The following is a 26,208-nucleotide window of genomic DNA, read 5'->3' as shown; positions in this document are numbered from 1 at the left end:
AAAAATCGGTTGAAGCATCAGTCGTTAAATTCTTTAGGAATATACTAAGTGAATCATTTTTGAATTTATAAAATTGTTTTTTAAGATTGTTGCTTATACGGTTAAACGTTGTTTTATGGTCTGGAAATCTAGTATTTTGCCATTTTCTTCGAGCTCTTCTTTTCTCTATTATCAACTCTCTTATCTCTAAAGGATATTTAATTTCATTTTGTCTTCTATTACAAAATGTTGGAGTACTTTCTTCAGCTGCCTGTTGCACATCAGCAATAAATTGTTCCACTTCATGGTCAATTTGCTCGATTGTATCCATGGGAGATCTTAAATTTATAAAAGTTAAAAGCCTTTCTCTAAAATCACTCCAGTTTGTTTTCTTATTTACAAGCTTTGGATTACTTTTTTCTATTACTTCCGATTCACTTAGTGATAGAATCACTGGAGTATGATCTGATGACAAGTCATAATTACCTTCGACACTAATGTGATTTCGTTTGAATCCTTTAGCTACGAAAAAGTCAATAAGGTCTGGTATTTTGTTAGTATCGGAAGGCCAGTAAGTAGGCGACCTGGAGGAATAGAATTCGCAATTGTATTTACGGCCTGCTTGGAAAAGTCTTTTGCCTTTTGTTGATATAAGTCTTGAACCCCAATGGGTGTGTTTCGCATTGAAGTCTCCACCAATAAGAAAGTTATGCCCAAGAAGATTTATTAGATCTGTATAGTCATCTTCTGTCGGGGATCGCCTTGGTGGGCAGTATATAGCTGCTATCTTAAACTCTTTCTTTTTCATACCAATACTAATAGTTGTTACTTGCATATTTTCATTAGTAAGCTTGGTTTCTTCATAATGTTTTAAGTTTTCTTCTATAAGAATCGCCAATCCACCTCTTGCCTTGTCAGCTGGATGTGGAGCGTGGTAACATGAATAGTGTTCTATTACATTATCTAGATTTTGCTCATTGGAGAAATGAGTTTCGGACACCAGGCAAATATCTATATGTTCTAGATCTAAAAAGATTTTTAATTCGGATAAGTGTTGTAAAAGACCGTTTGCACTCCATGTAGCGATTTTAAGTGTTCTGTCCATCATTGTTTTTTAAAAGCGACTTTTTCGCTTAACTGTTTGATATTCCAATCCTGTTTATCAATTCTTTGGAAAATGAGTTATAGCATTTTTTTTATGGAAGTCTCTTCATTCTTCCGCATATTTTTTAGAATCTGAGAATAAGCTTTATTTTCATCGCTTTTACTTTGAACAGCTTTTTTAGGCGGTTCATTCTTAGTATTGTTTTCAGCAGTTAAATCGGTATTTACTGTGTTTCTGGGTTTGTCTCTAGCAGATGTATTTTTGCTTCTGAACTCTTGGAATTTTTTGGCAACTGGGCAGCCTCTATAGCTTGCCGGGTGATTACCTTGGCAGTTCACACATTGTGCTTTCTGATCTTTGCTCATCGGACAATTTTTAGTTGCATGTTTTCCTTCGCACTTTACACTGGCAAACTCGCGGTTGCAGTATTTTTGGGTATGACCAAAAGCTTGGCAACGTTTGCACTGCGGAACAACTTTAGATTTTCGGAGTGGTTCAGTTTTAACAGCTATGCCCAAGATTGATCTTACTTTATAAATCTCCTCGACACTTTGTTTACTGTCAAAAGTTAGCATGAATAAATGTAGTAACCTCTTAGTTGTCGTGGATTCTCCAGAGAAGTTTTTAACTGTCCCATTTTTAAATAGATTGACTGCATCAAGGGCTTGGAAGCCTTTTTGTACAAGATCTTCCACTACTTCCTCGGGAGAGCACGAGGAGTGAAGACCTCTGGCTAATACTTTTATTGGCCTTGTAGCTTTGTTCTCATATGAGTGCCATTGAATTTGGTGTTTGCTCAGTTCTTCAGTGACAGATCTATACTCGTCGGCTTCTTCGACTGTGACTTTCCAGTTCTCTTTGTTGTACGATGTGTATTTGCAAGCTTTTTTAGTACATTTTTCTATTTTTTCTTAATATCTCCAAAAATTGGAAATCCTGAGATCATAATTGGTGGTGGTGTAATTTTTTTGCTGCCTTTAGCCTGATAATTTGATTTAACAACAGCTATCACATTATTCGGTTCATTAGTTTCTGTAAACAATTCTTTATTATTTTCAGTTTTAGAGCTTTTCTGATTTCTTAAACAAATCTCAGGACTCCTGTTTGGTTTACGTTTCTTTGTGATACGCTTATTTTTCTTTTTCTCAGTTTCAAACAAGAGCTCTTCTTCATCAGTTTGATATTCACGCTCAATATTTTTTCGCTGATGTGTTTAACATCAATAGTATTGTTTGGGGTTGCCGGTGATGTAACCCCTGAAGTAAATTTGTTTGGGGGAGTTCTTTGCATCTTTGAACTCCGTCTCTCAATATTTATAAGCAATAATTGGTCCTCCCCAGAATCCATAGGGCCGACCTCTATAGAGAGTGGATTTACCAATTTAACTGGATTGCCACCTGGGATATTTAATCTAGTCGTTTTGTTCATTGCCATAATTTTTTTAACTTTGTTTTCGTACCATAAATAGGTCAGTTCCTTCTATCCATAGTTTATATTCAGCCGCCCCACAGGGTACAGACGCTGACCAGTGTGTCGCACAATATGTGTCAGACACTCTTGGATTTAATTGTGAGCTGGTGCATTCAGAGAGATATTTCTGTTCTTTTGCTCCTAGTTCCTGAAAAGATAACTCAGGTGACTCAGCTCGTGGATCGAATGGATCCAACGCTCGTCGTTGGTTGGATATCCAGCGGGCACCGTGAGGAGGTGACGATGCGATTTTGCCACGATTCAGGTGCAACAGTATTTTTTTATTGCAAAACGTTATCAAGTTGCAGTTAATATTAAAAAAAAAAAAGATTTTTTACAACCCTGCTTTTTTATTTCTTAATTCCATGAAAAAAAAGTTCACCTGTTTGAATAGAATTCGCCAATTCATTCACTCTACTCTATCTAAGAACTTGCTTAACTACCTATCCATCTACCTAAATTTTCACAGATTTAAGCGACCCATACACATACACACTAGACACCACCAGGGTTCGGACTTTACTTCGATCGAAGTAGATTTACTTCGATTTTGGGAAAAAAATAAAATCTACTTCCCTACTTCTCTTTTTCAGAATCTACTTCTATTTCTTGATTGAAAAATATTTTTCAAATAATAAATTTAGAGAAAGGGATTTAACTTCAATTTTAAATCTGGTCGAGGCATTGAGAAATAAAGCTCAACTGAAATCTCAAAAGATGAATGGAGGTCAATTATTCTTCAAATTCAAGATATAAATAAAGTTTATAGAATTATGTAATTCTGACTGATTTTGAAGAATTCCTGATCAAAAATTTGTTAGATTATGCTGAATTAACCGTTTTACCCCAAAGCATCGTTACAACTACTAGATGAGAAAGGTTTTTTGGAAAAGATCATAATAAAAAAAAGTAAAGAAAATAATTTTGTTGAAAAATAATTTTTTTAGAATAAATTTTTGTAAATAAATGTTCTGAAAGTTTAGTTTTGAAATCTACTTCCGAAATTTTGGATCTACTTCAGGTATAAGGTTTCAGATATAAGGTTTTGTCAAAAAATGAGTATCCTTTCACACACACCCGGCTGCAGCTACAGAACAAGGGAAGAAACAAGAATTTTTCTTGTTTTTTTTTGAAATATATATTTCTCCTGTCTGTCGTCTGTGGTTGTAGCAGAGATACCCAAAAGAGATGAGAAACTTCTGACGTCATACGGGTTTGCCTACAAGCTGCTTTAGACATTTTTGGATAAGTATGCGTGAAAAAATATACATTTTTGGCTAAGTATACGTGGATTTTTGCTTAGGTGTGCGTAAAAACACCGTGGCTACACTATGTGTGTTTTTCACATTTATTCACGAATACAAAAGAGATTACAACAACACGAAATAAACAAATGGGTTTTGGGGGGTAAAACGTACGAAAGTTTCCCATCTCCTTTGGGTATCTCTGGGTTGTAGTAAGCGCAGTTGGTTTCATTCCGGCAGCCGAACCGTGTACACGGTTTCGGTTTCGGTTTGTACGTGTGAAGGCGCCCATAAGAACGTGTATCCTAGCAACCGTGTATCCGGGCCGTTTATCCGGTTCTCGGCGACGAGTGAAATGGGCCTTATTCTTAGACTAAACTGCATCTTCTTATAGCAGGTACGATGTTTATAGGGACATTTTCAAAGTCTAATACAGCGCTATCAATTTCACCAGCTAAACCTTTTGCGTTTTCATAACATAAGTAAAACACTCATCTGATCGTGATTTTTCACAACTTTTGTGTTTTTATCAACTTAACTTACATCAAAATCCTTACTTTGCATTAGTTTAAATAATTTTTTTCAAAAGAACTCGTGTAGTTATTGTTAATGAATAGGTAGTTTTTTAAATGTACTTTCTGCTCCCGATTTTGCCGCTTTGGGCAATGGGTAGCTTGCTTCCCCTTTATATCGGGCCCTGCATATGTACATTCGTCTCAAGGAATGGGTTGTTACTATACTATACATAATGGTTCCATATTTAGTAATAAAAAATGTTCGTTTTGGTAGACTAATGTTAATTAGCATGCACTTATGTTTATGTTTTAAAATATGTTAAATTTATTTCAATTTACCTGCAGATCTTGCTTCGTGGCATGCTTCATGCATATCCATTCTTATTTCTACATTGTTTTCAGCTATGGACTCCCCGACTGTAGCAAATCGTTCCACTGCCAAGCTGACAGCTTGCCCAATGCGGCACATAACACGAAGAGTATGATCGCATCTTCCAGACTGCCAATCTCCTCTTTGATGAACTAGATTCTAAAACCAATTGAAATGTAATTCAATTATTGTTATGATCATACATTACAAAACTAAATTTAGATTTATGAAATGGAAACCCGTCAAATGTATGAAAAAAAACATCATTTAGTTATGTATTTAGTATTAAGAAAAATGCTTGTCGGTTCAAGTAAACTTGATAGTTATGAATTCACAAATGGCAGCGGTGGTGCCACTTGTGAAGGAGTCTGATGATCGGGTTGGTCCCCGTGAAATAGCTATAACTCCAGCCTATGAACTTGGTGGTAACACACACAAGTTGTTGTTCATTCAAAACCTTCAATTAAGTAAGAAAGTTAGTCAAGTAAAATTAAGCATAAAATTGGTAAAATCTAGGAATCCAGGGAAAGTCGACGTATCTGTAAAACTAGTATAGGGCTGCATTATTAAAAGGTCAATTAAGAAAGTTTTAAAAAAAATTTCACCGCTCTCGATAAAAAGAATTTTTAAGGACCGTTTACTATCGTTCAATCGGAATTGCTGTCTCAAAAAGATATCTTCAATAGACGCAAAACTATAGTAACATGAAATTGATGTTTTGCTAAAGTTCGAATGCGGGTAGCGGGTTAACCACGCAAAACAAAAATGAATTAAGGCAAAAAGGATGAGGACAAAACTTCGACAAAACGGCTTTTATTTATTTTTGAAGTTATGCTTCTTTTGCGGCGTACAAGATTATTTGTCAAAGGGATTAGCAAGTAGCACCATCTAGTGCTCATAGTTGTGAAACAGTTTTGTTATGATAGATAGATAGATATTTTGCAGGTGGCCATGGCACAGAGGAATGGGTAGATGACTATAGAGCCAGACATCGTGGGTTCGAGCTCGATAAAAAAAATAATTAAAAAAATAACAATAATTAAGGAGTGACTTTTAAAATAGGGAAAATTGAAGAAACTAAAACCATAATTGGGAATGACGTGAAAAATTCTAATTTAAAACTCTAATACCTATACATACGGAATTCTTTATTTACGTTTGTTCCTTAATCTTTAGAACCTTTTATGTTAATGAAATACAAACACTTATATTTTCTTATTGAAATTAATTATAATTTTATTTAAATAAGATGTGTACTTAAATGTGGTTGGACAGCGAGTGCCCATTATGCCGATCATTCAAAGGTACTTTGCCAAAAATGACAAGTCAGCATAATGAACACTCAGCGCATGAGACCAAACATTGAACTTTTATTAAATGATTTTATTTCGTCTGGTCTCACGCAGAAGTAGGAGTTGGGTGGAAATATGATATGGTAGGAAGGTAAAAATTGGTGATAGAATACAAAAAAATAAGTAGGTATACATAATTATACTTAAAAAGAACACTCAGTGGGAACTGCTAAGAAATCATTTCCCATCGTGTCAGCAACAATGCAATGTGATAATACTATTGGTCATATGGTTACTTAAAATGTTTACTTAACAACGTTTTCCAATTGCATTAACTCGTGTACGCAGATCGCGCTAATTTTTAGCTCCCTTACAAGTTATTGAAAAATTTTAGACGATCTAAAATGCATCCCATACAAATGATCGATAATTTTGCAAACGGTATTCAGTGGTCATGTTCAGTTGAGTTACCTGTAGTCGAGTCAATTGTATTCTAGTTTAGTTAGGTTTGTGGTGAGAAGAGAACTCATTTTTTTTTTTTGTTTGACGTTTTACAACTCGAGTTGAATTTTTTAACTCGAGTTCACTCGAGTTATTGCTGGAACACAATGTTGTCGGAGCAGGAGTCGGAGTCGTAACTGGTATAGCTGTCAAAATATTCAATGTACGCAAATGCAAATGTGCGAACACAACGCGACACAATTGGAATCGGAGCCGCAGCCGTAGTCGGAAGAGTTGACCTGGTGCGTAGGCGATCCATCGATTCATTAGGTACTATAGGAACAAATTCCAAAATCAAAAAAGTAGCTTTATATCATTAATTTAAAATCTTATACTAAACAAAACAAACAACTCTAATATCGGTAGTCGACTGTAAGAAGAAGTATCTTAAAGATACTTTTCTTCGCGACACTACACTCACACAAAACCCCCAACTTGAATTTGCCATATTCATTATAGGCACACGAAAACACGTAAACACAAAAAAAAAAGAAATAAAATGTAAAGGACTTACGAGGTCACATAATACACAACAAACAAAATTTCATATCCTTCGGTTTTCTGGTTGCAAGAGATGTTTGCTTTTTATTTCTATTAAGTGTAGAAAGAACATCCTTATGCGCGATCACCTGAAAAGAAAGAAAAAGAAATGGTTAAAAATTGATTTTTTTTTTTAGAGAAAATATGCCACTAGAGTCTGTCTTGGAACTACCCTTAAAAAGGTTAGCTTCACTGACATTCTCTAGTGACAAAAATCACTTATCTTTTTTTTAACACAAGTATGAAGATAGTTAATGTTGAGTGTTTGATGTGTAGCTGAAAATGAAAAAGATAAAATAAGTTAGAATTATTAGATACAATATATTTTAGAAAATAATAAAACTTACCATCTGGGGAGTGATGCAATGCCAGTTGCATTTCATTAAAATTTTGAATGAATTAAATTTTTTATGTATTATTAATGTTTTAATTTATTTTACACGCGAAAAACTAACTTTTTTTAAAAGAAATTAAAAACACGACACGAAATGTGGTTTTGTTTACAATTATTCCTCGAGAAATGTCAAATTCTGCCAATCAGTGACAGTTTGCAGATTTCGAGGAGAAAAAGAAAGAAAAGAAAGAAGAAGAGAAAGAAGAGAAAGAAAAATTAATGGCGTCGAACTAGATTCGGAAATAATTAAGTTTTGTTGTCCGTTGAGTTTGAATGAGTCGAAATTTTTTTATGAAAGTTTGGGAAATGTGCAATAAATTTATTTTAAGATATTTAGATTAGGATATATTCACTTTTATATGATTTTATGAGCTTAATATTACAAAATTTAACCTTTAGAACTCACTTAACTTGAATTCGCTTCGCAACATTCGGAGTAAGTTTATGTCTGCACACTCACACATAAGTTTGAAGAGAGATATTTTTTTGTGAAAAGAGAGAATAGGGGAAATTGAAATTTAAATTTTGATCTTCAAGCTGCAAAGAAAACCTGAAGGTTAGGTTAGGTTATGTGGGCTGACAGTTGATATTGTTACCGTCACACTTAGATCAATGTAGATCCCTTGTGATACCCTGAAGTATTGTAACTTCATGAAAAAAGTGTTAACCTATGAATGCTATGGTTGTTCGAGCCATTTGGAGGACTTGACAAAGTTCAGTAGGCTATTGCCTGAGAGTTCCGCTAGTTCTTCTAATTCATTAAAGAAGTAGTTTCCTAAGAATTTTTTCCTAGTGCGACAGAGTGCTGGGCAGTGACAGAGGAAGTGAACAGTGTTTTCCTGTTCGTCCTCATTACCGCAGCCTCTGCATAGATCATCCGTACAAAGCCCCATTTTCTTTTTGTGGTATCCTAGTAGGTTATGACCCGTTAAGACGCCTATTAGGGATCTTAAAGAAGGCTTACTAAGTAGTAAGATCTTATTTGATTTTTTCTCGTCGAAGTTCGGCCATAGTTTCCTGGTGTGACCGCAGGTTTCTAGGAGGTTCCATCTATCGTTGGTTTTTTGTGAAATCTTGTTGACGATATTTCGCCTTATTTCACATTGTGGGATTCTAATGTTAAGGTCTATGAGAGAGGGATCAAGCACTGAGCCCTCCCTTGCAAGCTCATCCGCTTTTTCGTTTCCGAACACATCACTTTGGCCGGGAACCCAGCAGAGTCTTACATTATGCTGCATACCAAGAACCCTAAGCTCTTCGCGACAGCAAGAAACAAGCTTAGACTTGATTAAGGTGGCAGAAATCGCTTTTATTGCCGCTTGGCTATCAATGAAAAAGGTGATGTCAGCAGGTGATATCGCCATCATGGATATATGTTTAGCAGCATTTTTCACTGCCAATATCTCGGCTTGGAAGACACTGCTGAGATCGGGGAGCCTGAAAGAACTGGCAAGGTTGAGGTTTTCTGAGTAAAAACCTGCACCAACCCCAGTGTTCATTTTCGAACCATCGGTAAAGATGGCGATAGTCGACTCATTTCAGAAAGGTATACTGTTTCCCCAATCTTGTCTGTTAGGGAAACTGACATTAAAAGACTTGTTAAAGTCTAAGGAGGGGGTCATGTAATCTGTACTAACGTTGTAGCCAACGTAGTTAGAAAGGATCGTAGTATGGCCGTTTTGACTAGTATTCCAAATGTTGGTTTGACTGAGTCGTAGGGCGCTGTTCGCTGCTAATTCTTGTACAAATAGATCTAAGGGAGTGAGATTAAGGATTGCTTCCAGACCTGCGGTTGGAGTGGATCTCATCACCCCCGTAGTACTAATGCAAGCTGCTCTTTGTACTTTGGTTAGGGTCTTCAAGTTCGTGGATTTCTCCAGAGCTTGCCACCAGACTAAACTGCCATAAGTCAGAATGGGTCTGACAATGGCGGTATACATCCACATGATTATTTTAGGATTTGGTCCCCAGTTTCTGCCAAGGATTCTATTACATGAGTAGAGTGCAAACGTGGCTTTCTTATATCTTTCTTCAATGTTTGGACCCCAGTTAAGTTTCTTATCCAAGATCACTCCGAGATATTTCGCTTTATCCGAGATCTTAAGTGGGATGCCATCAATTTTTGGCACTGCAAAAGGAGGAATTTTCCTTCTGTTTGTGAAAAGTACCAGTTCTGTTTTAAGGGGGTTTACTTTAAGACCGCATCTCCTGGTCCAGTTACTGACCTGGGATAATGCGCTTTCTAATTGTTCGCTTACAGTGGTTAGGTAATTACCTGTCGCTTGAAGAGCTAGATCATCTGCGTAGGCTATAACCTTGACGCCGCTGTTTTTCAATTTGATGAGAATCTCATTCATCACCAAAATCCAAAGAAGAGGTGATAGAATACCCCCTTGTGGGGTTCCTCTAGATGCGTACATTTTTATATGTGACCCACCTAATTCACTATTTATTTGTCTGTTTTTTAACATGCACACGATCCATTTTATGACCGTGTCTTCTATTTTAAGATCAGTGAGTGCTTTTTCAATTGCACTATTGTGAACATTATTGAATGCTCCTTCTATGTCTAGAAATGCTGCGAGGGTATATTCTTTATTCACAAGTGACTTTTCTATTGTTCTGACTGCACAGTGTAAAGCTGTCTCTACACTTCTACCTTTTGTGTATGCATGCTGAAAGGGTGATATAGTATCCGGTATTAAATAACTACGGATATGTATGTCGATTAACCTTTCAAGTGTTTTGAGTGTAAAAGAAGTTAGACTGATAGGTCTGAAATCTTTGGGTTCTGTGTAACTGGATTTGCCAGCTTTTGGTATAAAGACAACTTTGACTTCACGCCATATTTTAAGGACAACCCCAATTGTAGGCTATTTTGGAATATTGTGATCAGGTATGGAATAATGAATTCACTACTTTTTTGCAGCATCAAAGGGAAGATGCCGTCTAGGCCTGGTGATTTATAAGGAGAGAAGGAGTTGATGGCCCAGATCAACTTTTCTTTCGTAATAATTTCTCTAGGAATTTCGCATATTGAGTGCAAAGAGTTTGTGGAATCATTGTCAGAGTTACAACCTGGGAAGTGGGCTTCCACCAGGAGTTTTAGACTGTCTTGACAGGATTCTGTCCATCGATTATCAGGCCCCTTTAGGGACCCTATAGAAGTATTCGTCTTGGAGAGAATTCTCCTTAGTCTCGCCGAATGGTTAGTACATTCGATAGTACTACAGAAGTTTCTCCAAGAGCTACGTTTGGCTCGTTGAGTTTCTGTCTTGAACTTTCTCTGACTGGTTTTATAAGATTCCCAGTCACTTTCTGTTCTAGTGCGTTTAGCAAGGTTGAACAGTTTTCTTGTTTCTTTTCTTATGCTAGTGAGCTCAACAGTCCACCAGGGTGGTTTGTTGTTTTTCTTCGCAGCGGCAATGAGAGAGAATTCCTGTGAATTCCTCTGTCAGTTTATCAAGACTATTTGTGTCTAGGTTATTGTCATTGTTTAAGTGACTAATGTTTTTTACTAATTCCCTATTGAAGACATGCCAATCGGTACGCCTATTATTCCTAAAAGGTTTAATGTGCCGGGCAGCATCAGGGACGTAGAATTCTATTAAGCGATGGTCGGAAAAAGAGATTTCATCTAAAACCTTCCATTGTTCTAATTGGCAAGTATCTGAATTACTCGTCAAGGTGATATCAAGAACTTCTTCCCGTGTTTTTGTAACAAAAGTTGCTTGCTACGAGCAAGTTTTTCTCGATAATAAATTCAAAAAGGGACTCGCCCCTGGTATTAGTATCAGTGCTACCCCATTGCATATGGTGTGAGTTAGAATCACAACCTAAAATAATATCAAATTTATTCTTACTTGCAAAAGATACCAACGTTTCAGTGATATCTGCTGGTGGTCCTACTGTAGCGTCATACGGCATATAAGTAGACGAGAGGATGAGCATTGGGAGCCCATCTCGCTCCAATCTTACCGTGGTCTGGTCAGTGTTGCTGTAAGTAGTTAGAAGAAAAAGATTAAACTGTTTCTTAGCTACTATGCATGTTCTAGGGTTACTATTTTGACTGTCAAGATTTGACTTGTACAGCTGTAGTTCTTTAGATTGTAGACCCTTGATATTCCCTCTTACAACCCAGGGTTCCTGTATCAGGGCTACGTCGTATTGTCTACTCTCCATGAGGTAGACAAGGTTAGCGGTTGCGGCTTTACTATGATGAAGATTGATTTGTAAGATTTTCAATTCCATTTATATAATAAAGTTTAAGTTCATCGCTTTACTAACCTGTTTTCTATCGTTGCGAATCAACCTAAGTTTGCACCTAGTGATTCCAACGCGTACCTTGAAGTCAGCCTTCCTTAGGAGTGGTAAAGATTTGTGGCTCAATCTTACCACCACTTCGGTGCCATCATTTGTTCTTTCATTCTTGACCACTTCCCACTCCTTGCTCAAGAGATCACTATTCAAAGATAGGATGTATCTCTCAAGCCGTTCGCTGGGAAGGGTCGGGCCTTTGACCAACAGCTTACCAAGAGGTCTGTTGAGATCTTTTATCTCCTTTACGTCAATGAGACGTAATTCGGCGCCTTGCCATGGAGCTGACGTTTTTCGTATGAACTCCCGGAGCCATTCGAGAGTCACGTCGTTCTCACAGTCCATCACCTTGAAACCGTGGACAGTCTTAAGGTTACCGAAGAGTGGAACTGTCCAGCTCTTGACGATAGCCTCATTGACTTCTTCCAGGATTCTTAGTTCAAGGAGATGCCATTCATCCTCAGTCAGCTTGCGTGTGGGCTTACCATAGTCAGCTATAGCGACTTGGTGGCCTTTTGCGCTAGCCCGGGAGGTCTTGAACTTCTTCTTCGTCTTGTTAGGCGAAGAGTTGGTTGGTGAATCAGTCTCATTCCTGGTTCTTTTGGAGGAGCTAGGTGCGTCTTCGATTCCTTGCTCTGCCGCTGCACGCAAACGCTGTTTAGATTTGTCCAGTGCGATTCGCTCTTTTGCCGTAAGGGACTCTGGAGTCCTTTTGGCAAAGCGACGGACAATCTTTTCAGCGTTGCGATTCTGACGGCGGCGGAACTCCATTTCGCTGATCGCTTTAGCCTTTCGCTGTCTGGTCCTTTTGTTGATGACCGTAGCTAGGCTGTTTACCGTGTTGTTCGTCAGGTCTACGGGTTCAGATTCAGTGGAGGTGTTTTGGACAACCTGTGGGCATTGGCCTACCAAGTTGTCCTCGCACCCCCCTTTATCCTTAACCGTAGTGCTGAACGTGCAGTTTTCGGGTTTGGATTAAGAAAACCTGAAAGAGGAAAGACAAGCTAGGGCAAAAGAGCAATGACCATCTAAAAAGTGCAATCTACAAGTCAAACTTAAATTGCATTTCGAAGAAGCAAATAGTGGTACAGTGGCAATCGTTTTCAAGGAAAAAGAAAAAAAAGTAGTTAACCGTGATATTGCGGGATTTAAATTTTCGTTGCCGTAAGAAAAAAAAATAAAATCCAAATCTATATTGGCAATAAGAGCCAAAGTGTAGATTAATTTGTGTTTAGGTATAGGATATAAAAAAAAGGTGAGAAAAATGAAATATATTATGAGAAAGGAAATTTATTTTCTTTATTAAATCATAGATCTGAATTAGAAGATAACTATAGTCACAGATATACACAGTGTACCAAGGGCTACAGATTTTTTTGTGCAGTTCATCAAAAGGGAGAGGTATGTGATAAATAAAGGCGCTTTAAAGAAAGATACAAAAGACTAATGTTAAAAATTATCTAGTCATAGATCGATGTGAGAGTATCTCGCAAGAAGGCGGTACATAGTAAGTATCTGGAAGTACATATATACTTATACGACCGTAGACAGAGATCAAAAGAAGTCGATCTGAGCCTCTGATTTTTTTACTTGGGGAATAGTCCTGACAATATCCTTTAACTATAAAGTATCTGAAAGCCTACAAAAAGTGTTTAAGACGACAAAAATAAAATAAAATCACCGGTGGCAGAGTAAGGGTGGCTGAAGGGCACCGATATATATATACATAGATATACCCCAGGGTGATTCTATAAAAGAACTTTTTTTGTGGTCCCTTAAGGACAAATACATACTTAATTTCCAAGTTTTTTTTTACTTTTAATTATTTTTTTTGATAAAATTTTTTTTATTAAATTGAATCTTTTGTAAAAAGAAAGAAAATCTATTAAGATTCATTTTTTTGATAAATCAATTGAAGAAACTAACAAAAACAAATAACGTTAAAGAAATTTCACTAGTAAAGTAGATATATATGTAGGTATACAAAAAAAAAAAAGATAAAAGTAAAATTATAAAGTAAAGTGTGTGTTCCTGAGCTAAACTACAAATATATTTGCATTGAAGATTTACTACTTTAAAAGCATAAGATACAAGTTATCAAATCACCACCGCATGTATCTTCGAAACGTGCTGCCGGCAGAACTACGAGGGACATGAAATGTAAGTGATTTTTTTTTAACATTTTAATTTGAAATATAAATCTATACATATATATTTATATATATATATATATATATATATATATATATATATATCTGGTTAAGAAAAGGAACCAATACACTCTGGTCCTAAAAATTTGAACCACTTTAAAAATAAAAATTTTTCTTACACATATTAAAAATATAAAATTTTGGAGTGTAAAAAAATATACTACACTCTGGATCACAAAAGTTGATCCACCTAAAAAAAAAAAAATAAATAAATAAAAAAGTGAAATTAAAATTACTTTATTGTTTTAAAGTAAAATATTTTTAATCTTCTGAACAAAAATATATAAACGAAGATTTTTAAAGATTTATTTATAATTTTTAAATATACTTTTTTGATTTTCTTTATTTTATTTAATAATTTTTATTAAATACCTATATAAAAGAACTGAATTTATAAAATTATAGTATAGGAAATGGTAAAAAGATTAATAAATTTTGAACCAAAATATATCTGAAATTATTAATGATCTAATGATGGAGTGCTAAAATTCTTAACAAGGGTGTGTGAGATGGGCTCGGCTGGGCCAGCGATGATCAACGGTAGATAATATTGGCGTTTTGAGGGAATAAACTGTGGGGAGAAAAAAACTTATTTCTTTGACAATGACGTACTTACATAGATACTTACCTACATACTTACCTAGAGACATGACGATACAATAACTTACAGACATATTTATACTGACTTACCTACCTTTAGATACTTAGATACTTACTACATACATACACTTACTTTTAGATACTGATGCTTACTTACTTACGAACGGACTTATAGAGTCAACATAATAACTTATAGATACATTTTACATACAAACTTTTAGATACATTTACTTACAAACTTATAGATACATTTACTTACAAACTTATAAAATACATTTACATACACAATAAATTCTACAACAACTTACTTTTATCATTTTTTTATAAACTATTTAAGATTATAATTATGAATAGAAGAGATTTTACATATACATACATACAGATATGATTAGACACACATACATACAAAGATAACATCAAACATGACTTAGATCGTAGTTGGAGGGATTACTTTAGGGGTCATCTTTAAACATCCGGCCGCGAAGATGACAATGGTTGTATTTTAGATACAAGGGTGGGTTTGGCCAATCTTCTGCCAACAACATCTGGCAGTGCTTTTGATGACTCAACGAACCACTGTGTTGGTGAGACATGATGTTACTGTGGGATTTGGTAATAAATACATAAATTATCTATTTTTAGGAATTTAGATTAGGATTAGTTATAGGTTTAGCTTACAGATTATATCTACGTTTGATATTAATATATATAGAATTAAGGGTTTATCGATAAGATTAGAGTTAGAAATTTAAATTTTTGTATTTTTTTTTTATCAACCAAGATCCTACATTGGCTTCACCAGTGGCATAGGTATCTAAGTCTGTGCGCTTCCTTTGATTTTATTTTTTAATCCTTTTATCTACTTCCCTATTCTCCCATCCTTTCCTATCCCTTTTAACAGGTACGAGATTTTTGATTGCTGAGTAGGTGGTGTTTCGAGAAGCGCAAGAATCTTTCGAGTTTAGCCGAGCGAAGAGCAAGCGTACCACAGCCCTTTTTCAACACCAAAAAGATGCCCCCTTGGAGAATATCCTTAGACTCGCAACAGACCAACTTTTAACTTTTACGTACGACACATGTGACGTTTCCATTTTCGACGTGAATAACTTGGCGATTATATTTTTTTTTTAATAGTTTTTCAATAAAAAAGTGGATAAATATGCAAATGAGAAATAAAAGTGAACAAAAAAATATTTTCTAAGAAATTTGATGTGGTTGTAAACTTAAAATGTACCAAATAACGTCAAAAAGTCATACGACACATTGTGTGCGTACTTTTTGTGAAACGTACTACAACTTTTGACAGCACTTCCGCCTCCAGTTAAGGATCTGACTCCGTTTTTGCATTGTGTTCCAGCAGTTAGCTATAACTCGAGTTGACTCGGGTTAGTAACTCGAGTTGACACATCACTAATGAATATTCATTTATAATAAGGTTTCAGTATCTTAGAGCGTTTTTCAAGAGAAGATAAAGTTGGGGGGGATCAGCCAAATTTTTTTTTACAAAAGTTTAGGTAGCAGGTATAAACTTGAAAATTTGCTCTTTGAATTACAAAAATTGAAATTTGTTCGTTTATAATTTCAAATCAAACAGTTCCGCTAGTTCTAAGAATAACTGAACAAGACGGTATATGATGCGTCTTGACTTATTATGACTTCGGTTGAATTATTTGCCTTAAAACAAATCTGCATTGTTTTTCGCTAGCCAATAATTTTTTTGACGTGATAACGTCTTATAAATCGATGAACCTTGGAAGCCACCACAAAAAAGTGACGCCATTTTCTCCCGTTCCCCTTGAAATTTTCGCAGTGCGGCAAAAATTTCAATTCAAAATCAAAAATAAACTATTAGAGATACAAATATCTTTTAAAGCTTTATCTTTAAGCTAACCTAAACTAACCTAAAGCTCAATACAAATGAAAGATTTTTAAAAATTCCGTCAATTCCGTTTAATATAGAGTAAATAGGGGTAAAACAAAATTGCAAAAAATTGGCTATTTTCTAAACGCGACAATGTAAGGAGTTGAATTTTTTTTTTAATCGATAGATAAATTTATTGCAGGACTGACAATGGTTGCTGTAAGTAGTTAGAAGAAAAAGATTAAACTGTTTCTTAGCTACTATGCATGTTCTAGGGTTACTATTTTGACTGTCAAGATTTGACTTGTACAGCTGTAGTTCTTTAGATTGTAGACCCTTGATATTCCCTCTTACAACCCAGGGTTCCTGTATCAGGGCTACGTCGTATTGTCTACTCTCCATGAGGTAGACAAGGTTAGCGGTTGCGGCTTTACTATGATGAAGATTGATTTGTAAGATTTTCAATTCCATTTATATAATAAAGTTTAAGTTCATCGCTTTACTAACCTGTTTTCTATCGTTGCGAATCAACCTAAGTTTGCACCTAGTGATTCCAACGCGTACCTTGAAGTCAGCCTTCCTTAGGAGTGGTAAAGATTTGTGGCTCAATCTTACCACCACTTCGGTGCCATCATTTGTTCTTTCATTCTTGACCACTTCCCACTCCTTGCTCAAGAGATCACTATTCAAAGATAGGATGTATCTCTCAAGCCGTTCGCTGGGAAGGGTCGGGCCTTTGACCAACAGCTTACCAAGAGGTCTGTTGAGATCTTTTATCTCCTTTACGTCAATGAGACGTAATTCGGCGCCTTGCCATGGAGCTGACGTTTTTCGTATGAACTCCCGGAGCCATTCGAGAGTCACGTCGTTCTCACAGTCCATCACCTTGAAACCGTGGACAGTCTTAAGGTTACCGAAGAGTGGAACTGTCCAGCTCTTGACGATAGCCTCATTGACTTCTTCCAGGATTCTTAGTTCAAGGAGATGCCATTCATCCTCAGTCAGCTTGCGTGTGGGCTTACCATAGTCAGCTATAGCGACTTGGTGGCCTTTTGCGCTAGCCCGGGAGGTCTTGAACTTCTTCTTCGTCTTGTTAGGCGAAGAGTTGGTTGGTGAATCAGTCTCATTCCTGGTTCTTTTGGAGGAGCTAGGTGCGTCTTCGATTCCTTGCTCTGCCGCTGCACGCAAACGCTGTTTAGATTTGTCCAGTGCGATTCGCTCTTTTGCCGTAAGGGACTCTGGAGTCCTTTTGGCAAAGCGACGGACAATCTTTTCAGCGTTGCGATTCTGACGGCGGCGTAACTCCATTTCGCTGATCGCTTTAGCCTTTCGCTGTCTGGTCCTTTTGTTGATGACCGTAGCTAGGCTGTTTACCGTGTTGTTCGTCAGGTCTACGGGTTCAGATTCAGTGGAGGTGTTTTGGACAACCTGTGGGCATTGGCCTACCAAGTTGTCCTCGCACCCCCCTTTATCCTTAACCGTAGTGCTGAACGTGCAGTTTTCGGGTTTGGATTAAGAAAACCTGAAAGAGGAAAGACAAGCTAGGGCAAAAGAGCAATGACCATCTAAAAAGTGCAATCTACAAGTCAAACTTAAATTGCATTTCGAAGAAGCAAATAGTGGTACAGTGGCAATCGTTTTCAAGGAAAAAGAAAAAAAAGTAGTTAACCGTGATATTGCGGGATTTAAATTTTCGTTGCCGTAAGAAAAAAAAATAAAATCCAAATCTATATTGGCAATAAGAGCCAAAGTGTAGATTAATTTGTGTTTAGGTATAGGATATAAAAAAAAGGTGAGAAAAATGAAATATATTATGAGAAAGGAAATTTATTTTCTTTATTAAATCATAGATCTGAATTAGAAGATAACTATAGTCACAGATATACACAGTGTACCAAGGGCTACAGATTTTTTTGTGCAGTTCATCAAAAGGGAGAGGTATGTGATAAATAAAGGCGCTTTAACCCTTAACTATAGTGGTGGGTCCAGGGGACCCACATCAACTTTTAAAAAGTTAATAAAAACCGTTGAAAATGAATTTTCTCTTTTTTTTTTTTATTTTTTTATTTTTTTTTAAATTGTTATCTTTTGATGCTTAAAAACAAAATTTATAAAAAAATTCAATTTTGTATTTTATTTTATCATTTCAAAACACCACAAATTTTCACCACTATAGTTAAGGGTTAAAGAAAGATACAAAAGACTAATGTTAAAAATTATCTAGTCATAGATCGATGTGAGAGTATCTCGCAAGAAGGCGGTACATAGTAAGTATCTGGAAGTACATATATACTTATACGACCGTAGACAGAGATCAAAAGAAGTCGATCTGAGCCTCTGATTTTTTTACTTGGGGAATAGTCCTGACAATATCCTTTAACTATAAAGTATCTGAAAGCCTACAAAAAGTGTTTAAGACGACAAAAATAAAATAAAATCACCGGTGGCAGAGTAAGGGTGGCTGAAGGGCACCGATATATATATACATAGATATACCCCAGGGTGATTCTATAAAAGAACTTTTTTTGTGGTCCCTTAAGGACAAATACATACTTAATTTCCAAGTTTTTTTTTACTTTTAATTATTTTTTTTGATAAAATTTTTTTTATTATTGAATCTTTTGTAAAAAGAAAGAAAATCTATTAAGATTCATTTTTTTGATAAATCAATTGAAGAAACTAACAAAAACAAATAACGTTAAAGAAATTTCACTAGTAAAGTAGATATATATGTAGGTATACAAAAAAAAAAAAGATAAAAGTAAAATTATAAAGTAAAGTGTGTGTTCCTGAGCTAAACTACAAATATATTTGCATTGAAGATTTACTACTTTAAAAGCATAAGATACAAGTTATCAAATCACCACCGCATGTATCTTCGAAACGTGCTGCCGGCAGAACTACGAGGGACATGAAATGTAAGTGATTTTTTTTTAACATTTTAATTTGAAATATAAATCTATACATATATATTTATATATATATATATATATATATATATATATATATATATCTGGTTAAGAAAAGGAACCAATACACTCTGGTCCTAAAAATTTGAACCACTTTAAAAATAAAAATTTTTCTTACACATATTAAAAATATAAAATTTTGGAGTGTAAAAAAATATACTACACTCTGGATCACAAAAGTTGATCCACCTAAAAAAAAAAAAATAAATAAATAAAAAAGTGAAATTAAAATTACTTTATTGTTTTAAAGTAAAATATTTTTAATCTTCTGAACAAAAATATATAAACGAAGATTTTTAAAGATTTATTTATAATTTTTAAATATACTTTTTTGATTTTCTTTATTTTATTTAATAATTTTTATTAAATACCTATATAAAAGAACTGAATTTATAAAATTATAGTATAGGAAATGGTAAAAAGATTAATAAATTTTGAACCAAAATATATCTGAAATTATTAATGATCTAATGATGGAGTGCTAAAATTCTTAACAAGGGTGTGTGAGATGGGCTCGGCTGGGCCAGCGATGATCAACGGTAGATAATATTGGCGTTTTGAGGGAATAAACTGTGGGGAGAAAAAAACTTATTTCTTTGACAATGACGTACTTACATAGATACTTACCTACATACTTACCTAGAGACATGACGATACAATAACTTACAGACATATTTATACTGACTTACCTACCTTTAGATACTTAGATACTTACTACATACATACACTTACTTTTAGATACTGATGCTTACTTACTTACGAACGGACTTATAGAGTCAACATAATAACTTATAGATACATTTTACATACAAACTTTTAGATACATTTACTTACAAACTTATAGATACATTTACTTACAAACTTATAAAATACATTTACATACACAATAAATTCTACAACAACTTACTTTTATCATTTTTTTATAAACTATTTAAGATTATAATTATGAATAGAAGAGATTTTACATATACATACATACAGATATGATTAGACACACATACATACAAAGATAACATCAAACATGACTTAGATCGTAGTTGGAGGGATTACTTTAGGGGTCATCTTTAAACATCCGGCCGCGAAGATGACAATGGTTGTATTTTAGATACAAGGGTGGGTTTGGCCAATCTTCTGCCAACAACATCTGGCAGTGCTTTTGATGACTCAACGAACCACTGTGTTGGTGAGACATGATGTTACTGTGGGATTTGGTAATAAATACATAAATTATCTATTTTTAGGAATTTAGATTAGGATTAGTTATAGGTTTAGCTTACAGATTATATCTACGTTTGATATTAATATATATAGAATTAAGGGTTTATCGATAAGATTAGAGTTAGAAATTTAAATTTTTGTATTTTTTTTTTATCAACCAAGATCCTACATTGGCTTCACCAGTGGCATAGGTATCTAAGTCTGTGCGCTTCCTTTGATTTTATTTTTTAATCCTTTTATCTACTTCCCTATTCTCCCATCCTTTCCTATCCCTTTTAACAGGTACGAGATTTTTGATTGCTGAGTAGGTGGTGTTTCGAGAAGCGCAAGAATCTTTCGAGTTTAGCCGAGCGAAGAGCAAGCGTACCACAGCCCTTTTTCAACACCAAAAAGATGCCCCCTTGGAGAATATCCTTAGACTCGCAACAGACCAACTTTTAACTTTTACGTACGACACATGTGACGTTTCCATTTTCGACGTGAATAACTTGGCGATTATATTTTTTTTTTAATAGTTTTTCAATAAAAAAGTGGATAAATATGCAAATGAGAAATAAAAGTGAACAAAAAAATATTTTCTAAGAAATTTGATGTGGTTGTAAACTTAAAATGTACCAAATAACGTCAAAAAGTCATACGACACATTGTGTGCGTACTTTTTGTGAAACGTACTACAACTTTTGACAGCACTTCCGCCTCCAGTTAAGGATCTGACTCCGTTTTTGCATTGTGTTCCAGCAGTTAGCTATAACTCGAGTTGACTCGGGTTAGTAACTCGAGTTGACACATCACTAATGAATATTCATTTATAATAAGGTTTCAGTATCTTAGAGCGTTTTTCAAGAGAAGATAAAGTTGGGGGGGATCAGCCAAATTTTTTTTTACAAAAGTTTAGGTAGCAGGTATAAACTTGAAAATTTGCTCTTTGAATTACAAAAATTGAAATTTGTTCGTTTATAATTTCAAATCAAACAGTTCCGCTAGTTCTAAGAATAACTGAACAAGACGGTATATGATGCGTCTTGACTTATTATGACTTCGGTTGAATTATTTGCCTTAAAACAAATCTGCATTGTTTTTCGCTAGCCAATAATTTTTTTGACGTGATAACGTCTTATAAATCGATGAACCTTGGAAGCCACCACAAAAAAGTGACGCCATTTTCTCCCGTTCCCCTTGAAATTTTCGCAGTGCGGCAAAAATTTCAATTCAAAATCAAAAATAAACTATTAGAGATACAAATATCTTTTAAAGCTTTATCTTTAAGCTAACCTAAACTAACCTAAAGCTCAATACAAATGAAAGATTTTTAAAAATTCCGTCAATTCCGTTTAATATAGAGTAAATAGGGGTAAAACAAAATTGCAAAAAATTGGCTATTTTCTAAACGCGACAATGTAAGGAGTTGAATTTTTTTTTTAATCGATAGATAAATTTATTGCAGGACTGACAATGGTATTGAAAAAAATTCCAAGTAATAAATGGTTTTCTAAAAATAAAACATTAGGTAGAACTTTGACAAAGAAGTGATTTTAGGTAGGGGAAATTTTGTTTGACTATTTAAAAAACGTCATTCGAAAGATAATAAAAAAAAAGTTAGGAGTCTTAAGCCTTAACTACATTGGCTCAAAAAGTGAAAGTACAAAAGTGAAAATTTTCAAACGCGTTTTTGTATAGTTTTTCGACCTGAAAAATTAAAACAAATGATGCAGAAAGCTTATTTTTTGGTCTAATAAACAATTTGTATACTCTTTTTCACAAAACAATTGCTCTAGCCAGAAAAAAAATATTTTCACTTTTGTACTTTTTCAAAAAGTGGTGTATGTAGTTAAGCCTTTATGCGTAAAATTTCTGCGTTTCGAAATATGAATTTTTCGAAAAACACCAACTTATTTTGGGGTATTTTGGGTGATTTTTTATTTTTTTTTTTTATTTTTCGTAGCGTTCAAAAATCTCAAACTTATAGAACATGTAGTCTATGACCGTGCGCCTGCGCATACATGTGCAAAAAATTGGAATTTAAAAATGATTTTTGACCGTTTTAAACTGTTTTTTATTTTTATCTTGTTTTCTTCATCAGATAAATAAATAAAATTTATATTCTAAATAGATAATAGACAAGACTATATCTGTGCAAAATTTCAAACAATTTTGAGATAACGGTAAAATAAAGTTCTATTTTTCAACAGGTTATATCTTTTGATCTAGATTCTAGAGCAAATACAGTGCCACCAGTGTGGGAAGTACCGTAATCTCAGTTTGGAATTTCGAGATGGTTGGCTTTAAAAAATTCTAAATTTTTTTTCTAGGCATTGCAGAAATAAGATAGAAACGTCATATGAAATAATGAGCTTTTACATGATATACAATTTTATATAGCTTGTCATTGAAAAAAATTGATTCAATAGCGTGAAAAGATAAAATTATGTTTTTTTTGATGAAAATTGGCCGAGTTCAAGAAATTCTAGCTTTTTTTGTAGATGCCTGAAAGACATACATACACCCACCGAAATAATTATAAAGGCAGTCGATTTTTTTTCGTTTTTAAACAATATAAAGGATATTTAATTTTTACTCCTTGCACAAATAAGATGACAAGTATATACTGGATTGTTTGCCACCCTTTATTTTTATTTAATTCGTAAAACTTAATTTTAAAAATTATTTTTAAATTTCGGGTGCGAAATAATTATAAAGGCACAGCTGATTTTCGGATTAAAAGTGTGGTTTAGCGAGATCAAGTGTAACCAAAAGTAAGCAAAACAGTTGGAAAATGAATTTAACCCATTATGAACATTTTATAAGTATAACACATTGTTACAAAAATGAGGTTTTAAAATATACGCGGGTGGAGACCTATCAGGCTTTGTAGAGCTAGTCGCACTGAATACGAAACGGTATTTGAAAATCCCCTAACACCCCCAAAATCTGGAGTTACGGGCAAAAAACGGTTTTTTGGACCTTCACCCATTGAAAAAATTCTAGCTTCGACAATTTTTTACCCATTTTCGATTTTTTTACAGTTTCTAATAGAAGACAAATATACCTTTTTAACAATGTATAAAACATGTAACTCGGTTAAACCACTTAGAATTTATAAGATGTCAAAGTTCTAAAATTCAATTTTTTTTGTCATTTGCCCAACTTCGGCATCAATTTAAAGTATATGTTTTCAAAACAATGTGCTATTTAAAAAATATATACTAAAACTATATCTATTTCCCAATTGATCGAGATATTTTTTATGAAAATCACTTCAAAAATGGCTTAGAAAAAAAAATTTTTCGATTTCAACCCAGATACAGAAATTCGAACTTTTAGGCATAGAACAAAAATGTTGTTTCGGCACGTAGTAGGATAAGTTGGGCGCCAAGATTTGATGAAGGGTTTTTGTAGAGGAGCTCAATACAAACATTTTTTTTCTCTGGGAGGGGGTTCTATCTCCCCCCGTTTAGGTGGGAGGGGCATTTTTCTAAAAAAAAATTATCAAAATAAAAAAAAATTATTAAAAAACAACGGCAACACTTGCAGTAATAAATGATAACATTTCTAAAAGGCAAAATTGTGCATTTGATTCTAATTTTTAAATCCATATAATATTCCCAATAGTTTTTGAAATAATCGATTTCACAGTTAAAAATAGGGGAAACAAAATTTTTTAAAACTCATTTTATACTATTTTTGTCCAGACTGCGAATTTTAGTAAAAAAAATTACTCACACAGAAAACTGCCTCAATTGATTCCTTATCGAACGATTTTTAAAAATTCCGTCAATTCCGTTTAATATAGAGTAAATAGGGGTAAAACAAAATTGCAAAAAATTGGCTATTTTCTAAACGCGACAATGTAAGGAGTTGAATTTTTTTTTTAATCGATAGATAAATTTATTGCAGGACTGACAATGGTATTGAAAAAAATTCCAAGTAATAAATGGTTTTCTAAAAATAAAACATTAGGTAGAACTTTGACAAAGAAGTGATTTTAGGTAGGGGAAATTTTGTTTGACTATTTAAAAAACGTCATTCGAAAGATAATAAAAAAAAAGTTAGGAGTCTTAAGCCTTAACTACATTGGCTCAAAAAGTGAAAGTACAAAAGTGAAAATTTTCAAACGCGTTTTTGTATAGTTTTTCGACCTGAAAAATTAAAACAAATGATGCAGAAAGCTTATTTTTTGGTCTAATAAACAATTTGTATACTCTTTTTCACAAAACAATTGCTCTAGCCAGAAAAAAAATATTTTCACTTTTGTACTTTTGTACTCACACAGAAAACTGCCTCAATTGATTCCTTATCGAACCGCGAAAACAATATGTTTCTATGTCTTCTAGTTTTTGGGAAAATTGAAAAATTATTTTATCAGATTTTTCTTTTTTCAAAATATTTTTTGTTTTTATTTGTTTTTATTTTTCAATTTTCTCGAAAACTAGAAGACATAGAAACATATAGTTTTCACTGTTCGATTAGGAATTAATTGAGGCAGTTTTCTGTCCAAGTAGTTTATTTACTAAAATTCACAGTCTGGACAAAAATAGTATAAAATGAGTTTTAAAAAATTTTGTTTTCCCTATTTTTAACTTTGAAATCGATTATTTCAAAAACTATTGGTAATATTATATTGATTTAAAAACTAAAATCAAATGCACAATTTTGCCTTTTGGAAATGGTATCATTTATTACTGCAACTAAGCCATTTTTGAAGTGATTTTCATAAAAAATACCTCGATCAATTGGGAAATAGATATAGTTTTAGAATATATTTTTTAAATAGCATGTTGTTTTGAAAACATATACTTTAAATTGATGCCGAAGTTGGGCAAATGACAAAAAAAAATTGAATTTTAGAACTTTGACATCTTATAAATTCTAAGTGGTTTAACCGAGTTACATGTTTTATACATTGTTAAAAAGGTATATTTGTCTTCTATCAGAAACTGTAAAAAAATCGAAAATGGGTAAAAAATTGTCGAAGCTAGAATTTTTTCAATGGGTGAAGGTCCAAAAAACCGTTTTTTGCCCGTAACTCCAGATTTTGGGGGTGTTAGGGGATTTTCAAATACCGTTTCGTATTCAGTGCAACTAGCTCTACAAAACCTGATAGGTCTCCGGCCGCGTATATTTTGAGTGTTACACCGTGTAATTTTTCGGTTATTTTTAAATAAGGCGTGAAAAACCCTTGACGCAGGCAGAAATGGGCAAAATTAAGGCTTACCATGAAAATTGACTGTCCAACCGCGAAAAATCTGGAGGAGTAGAAAGGTCCGATTGCATAATTGATAATTTAATTTACAAAGATAACAAGTATGGTTACCTAAAACGACCAGGAAGGAAGCCTTGATCTCGCTAAACCACACTTTTAATCCGAAAATCAGCTGTGCCTTTATAATTATTTCGCACCCGAAATTTAAAAAATAATTTTTAAAATTAAGTTTTACGAATTAAATAAAAATAAAGGGTGGCAAGCAATCCAGTATATAATTGTCATCTGATTTGTGCAAGGAGTAAAAATTAAATATCCTTTATATGGTTTAAAAACGAAAAAAATCGACTGCCTTTATAATTATTTCGGTGGGTGCAATGCCGTCTTTACCATAGGGGCACACGGGGCCCGTGTCCAGGGCCC

The 26,208-nt window shown here is 34.1% G+C and overlaps 1 protein-coding gene across 1 annotated transcript in view; it reads right to left on the bottom strand.

Annotated features, from left to right (window-relative positions):
* LOC129907788 (alpha-catulin) overlaps positions 1–26,208 on the bottom strand; it is a 392,337-nt gene that overhangs the window by 268,314 nt on the left and 97,815 nt on the right. Inside the window, exon 2 of the mRNA XM_055984164.1 lies at positions 4,653–4,842. Within this exon, the coding sequence (XP_055840139.1) occupies positions 4,653–4,842 (190 nt within the window). The remainder of the gene's footprint in view (positions 1–4,652; positions 4,843–26,208) is intronic.

The sequence above is a fragment of the Episyrphus balteatus genome, chromosome 1 (genome assembly GCF_945859705.1).
Source record: "Episyrphus balteatus chromosome 1, idEpiBalt1.1, whole genome shotgun sequence".
Classification (NCBI taxonomy): Eukaryota; Metazoa; Arthropoda; class Insecta; order Diptera; family Syrphidae; genus Episyrphus; species Episyrphus balteatus.
This window is presented reverse-complemented; position numbering and strand designations above follow the sequence as displayed.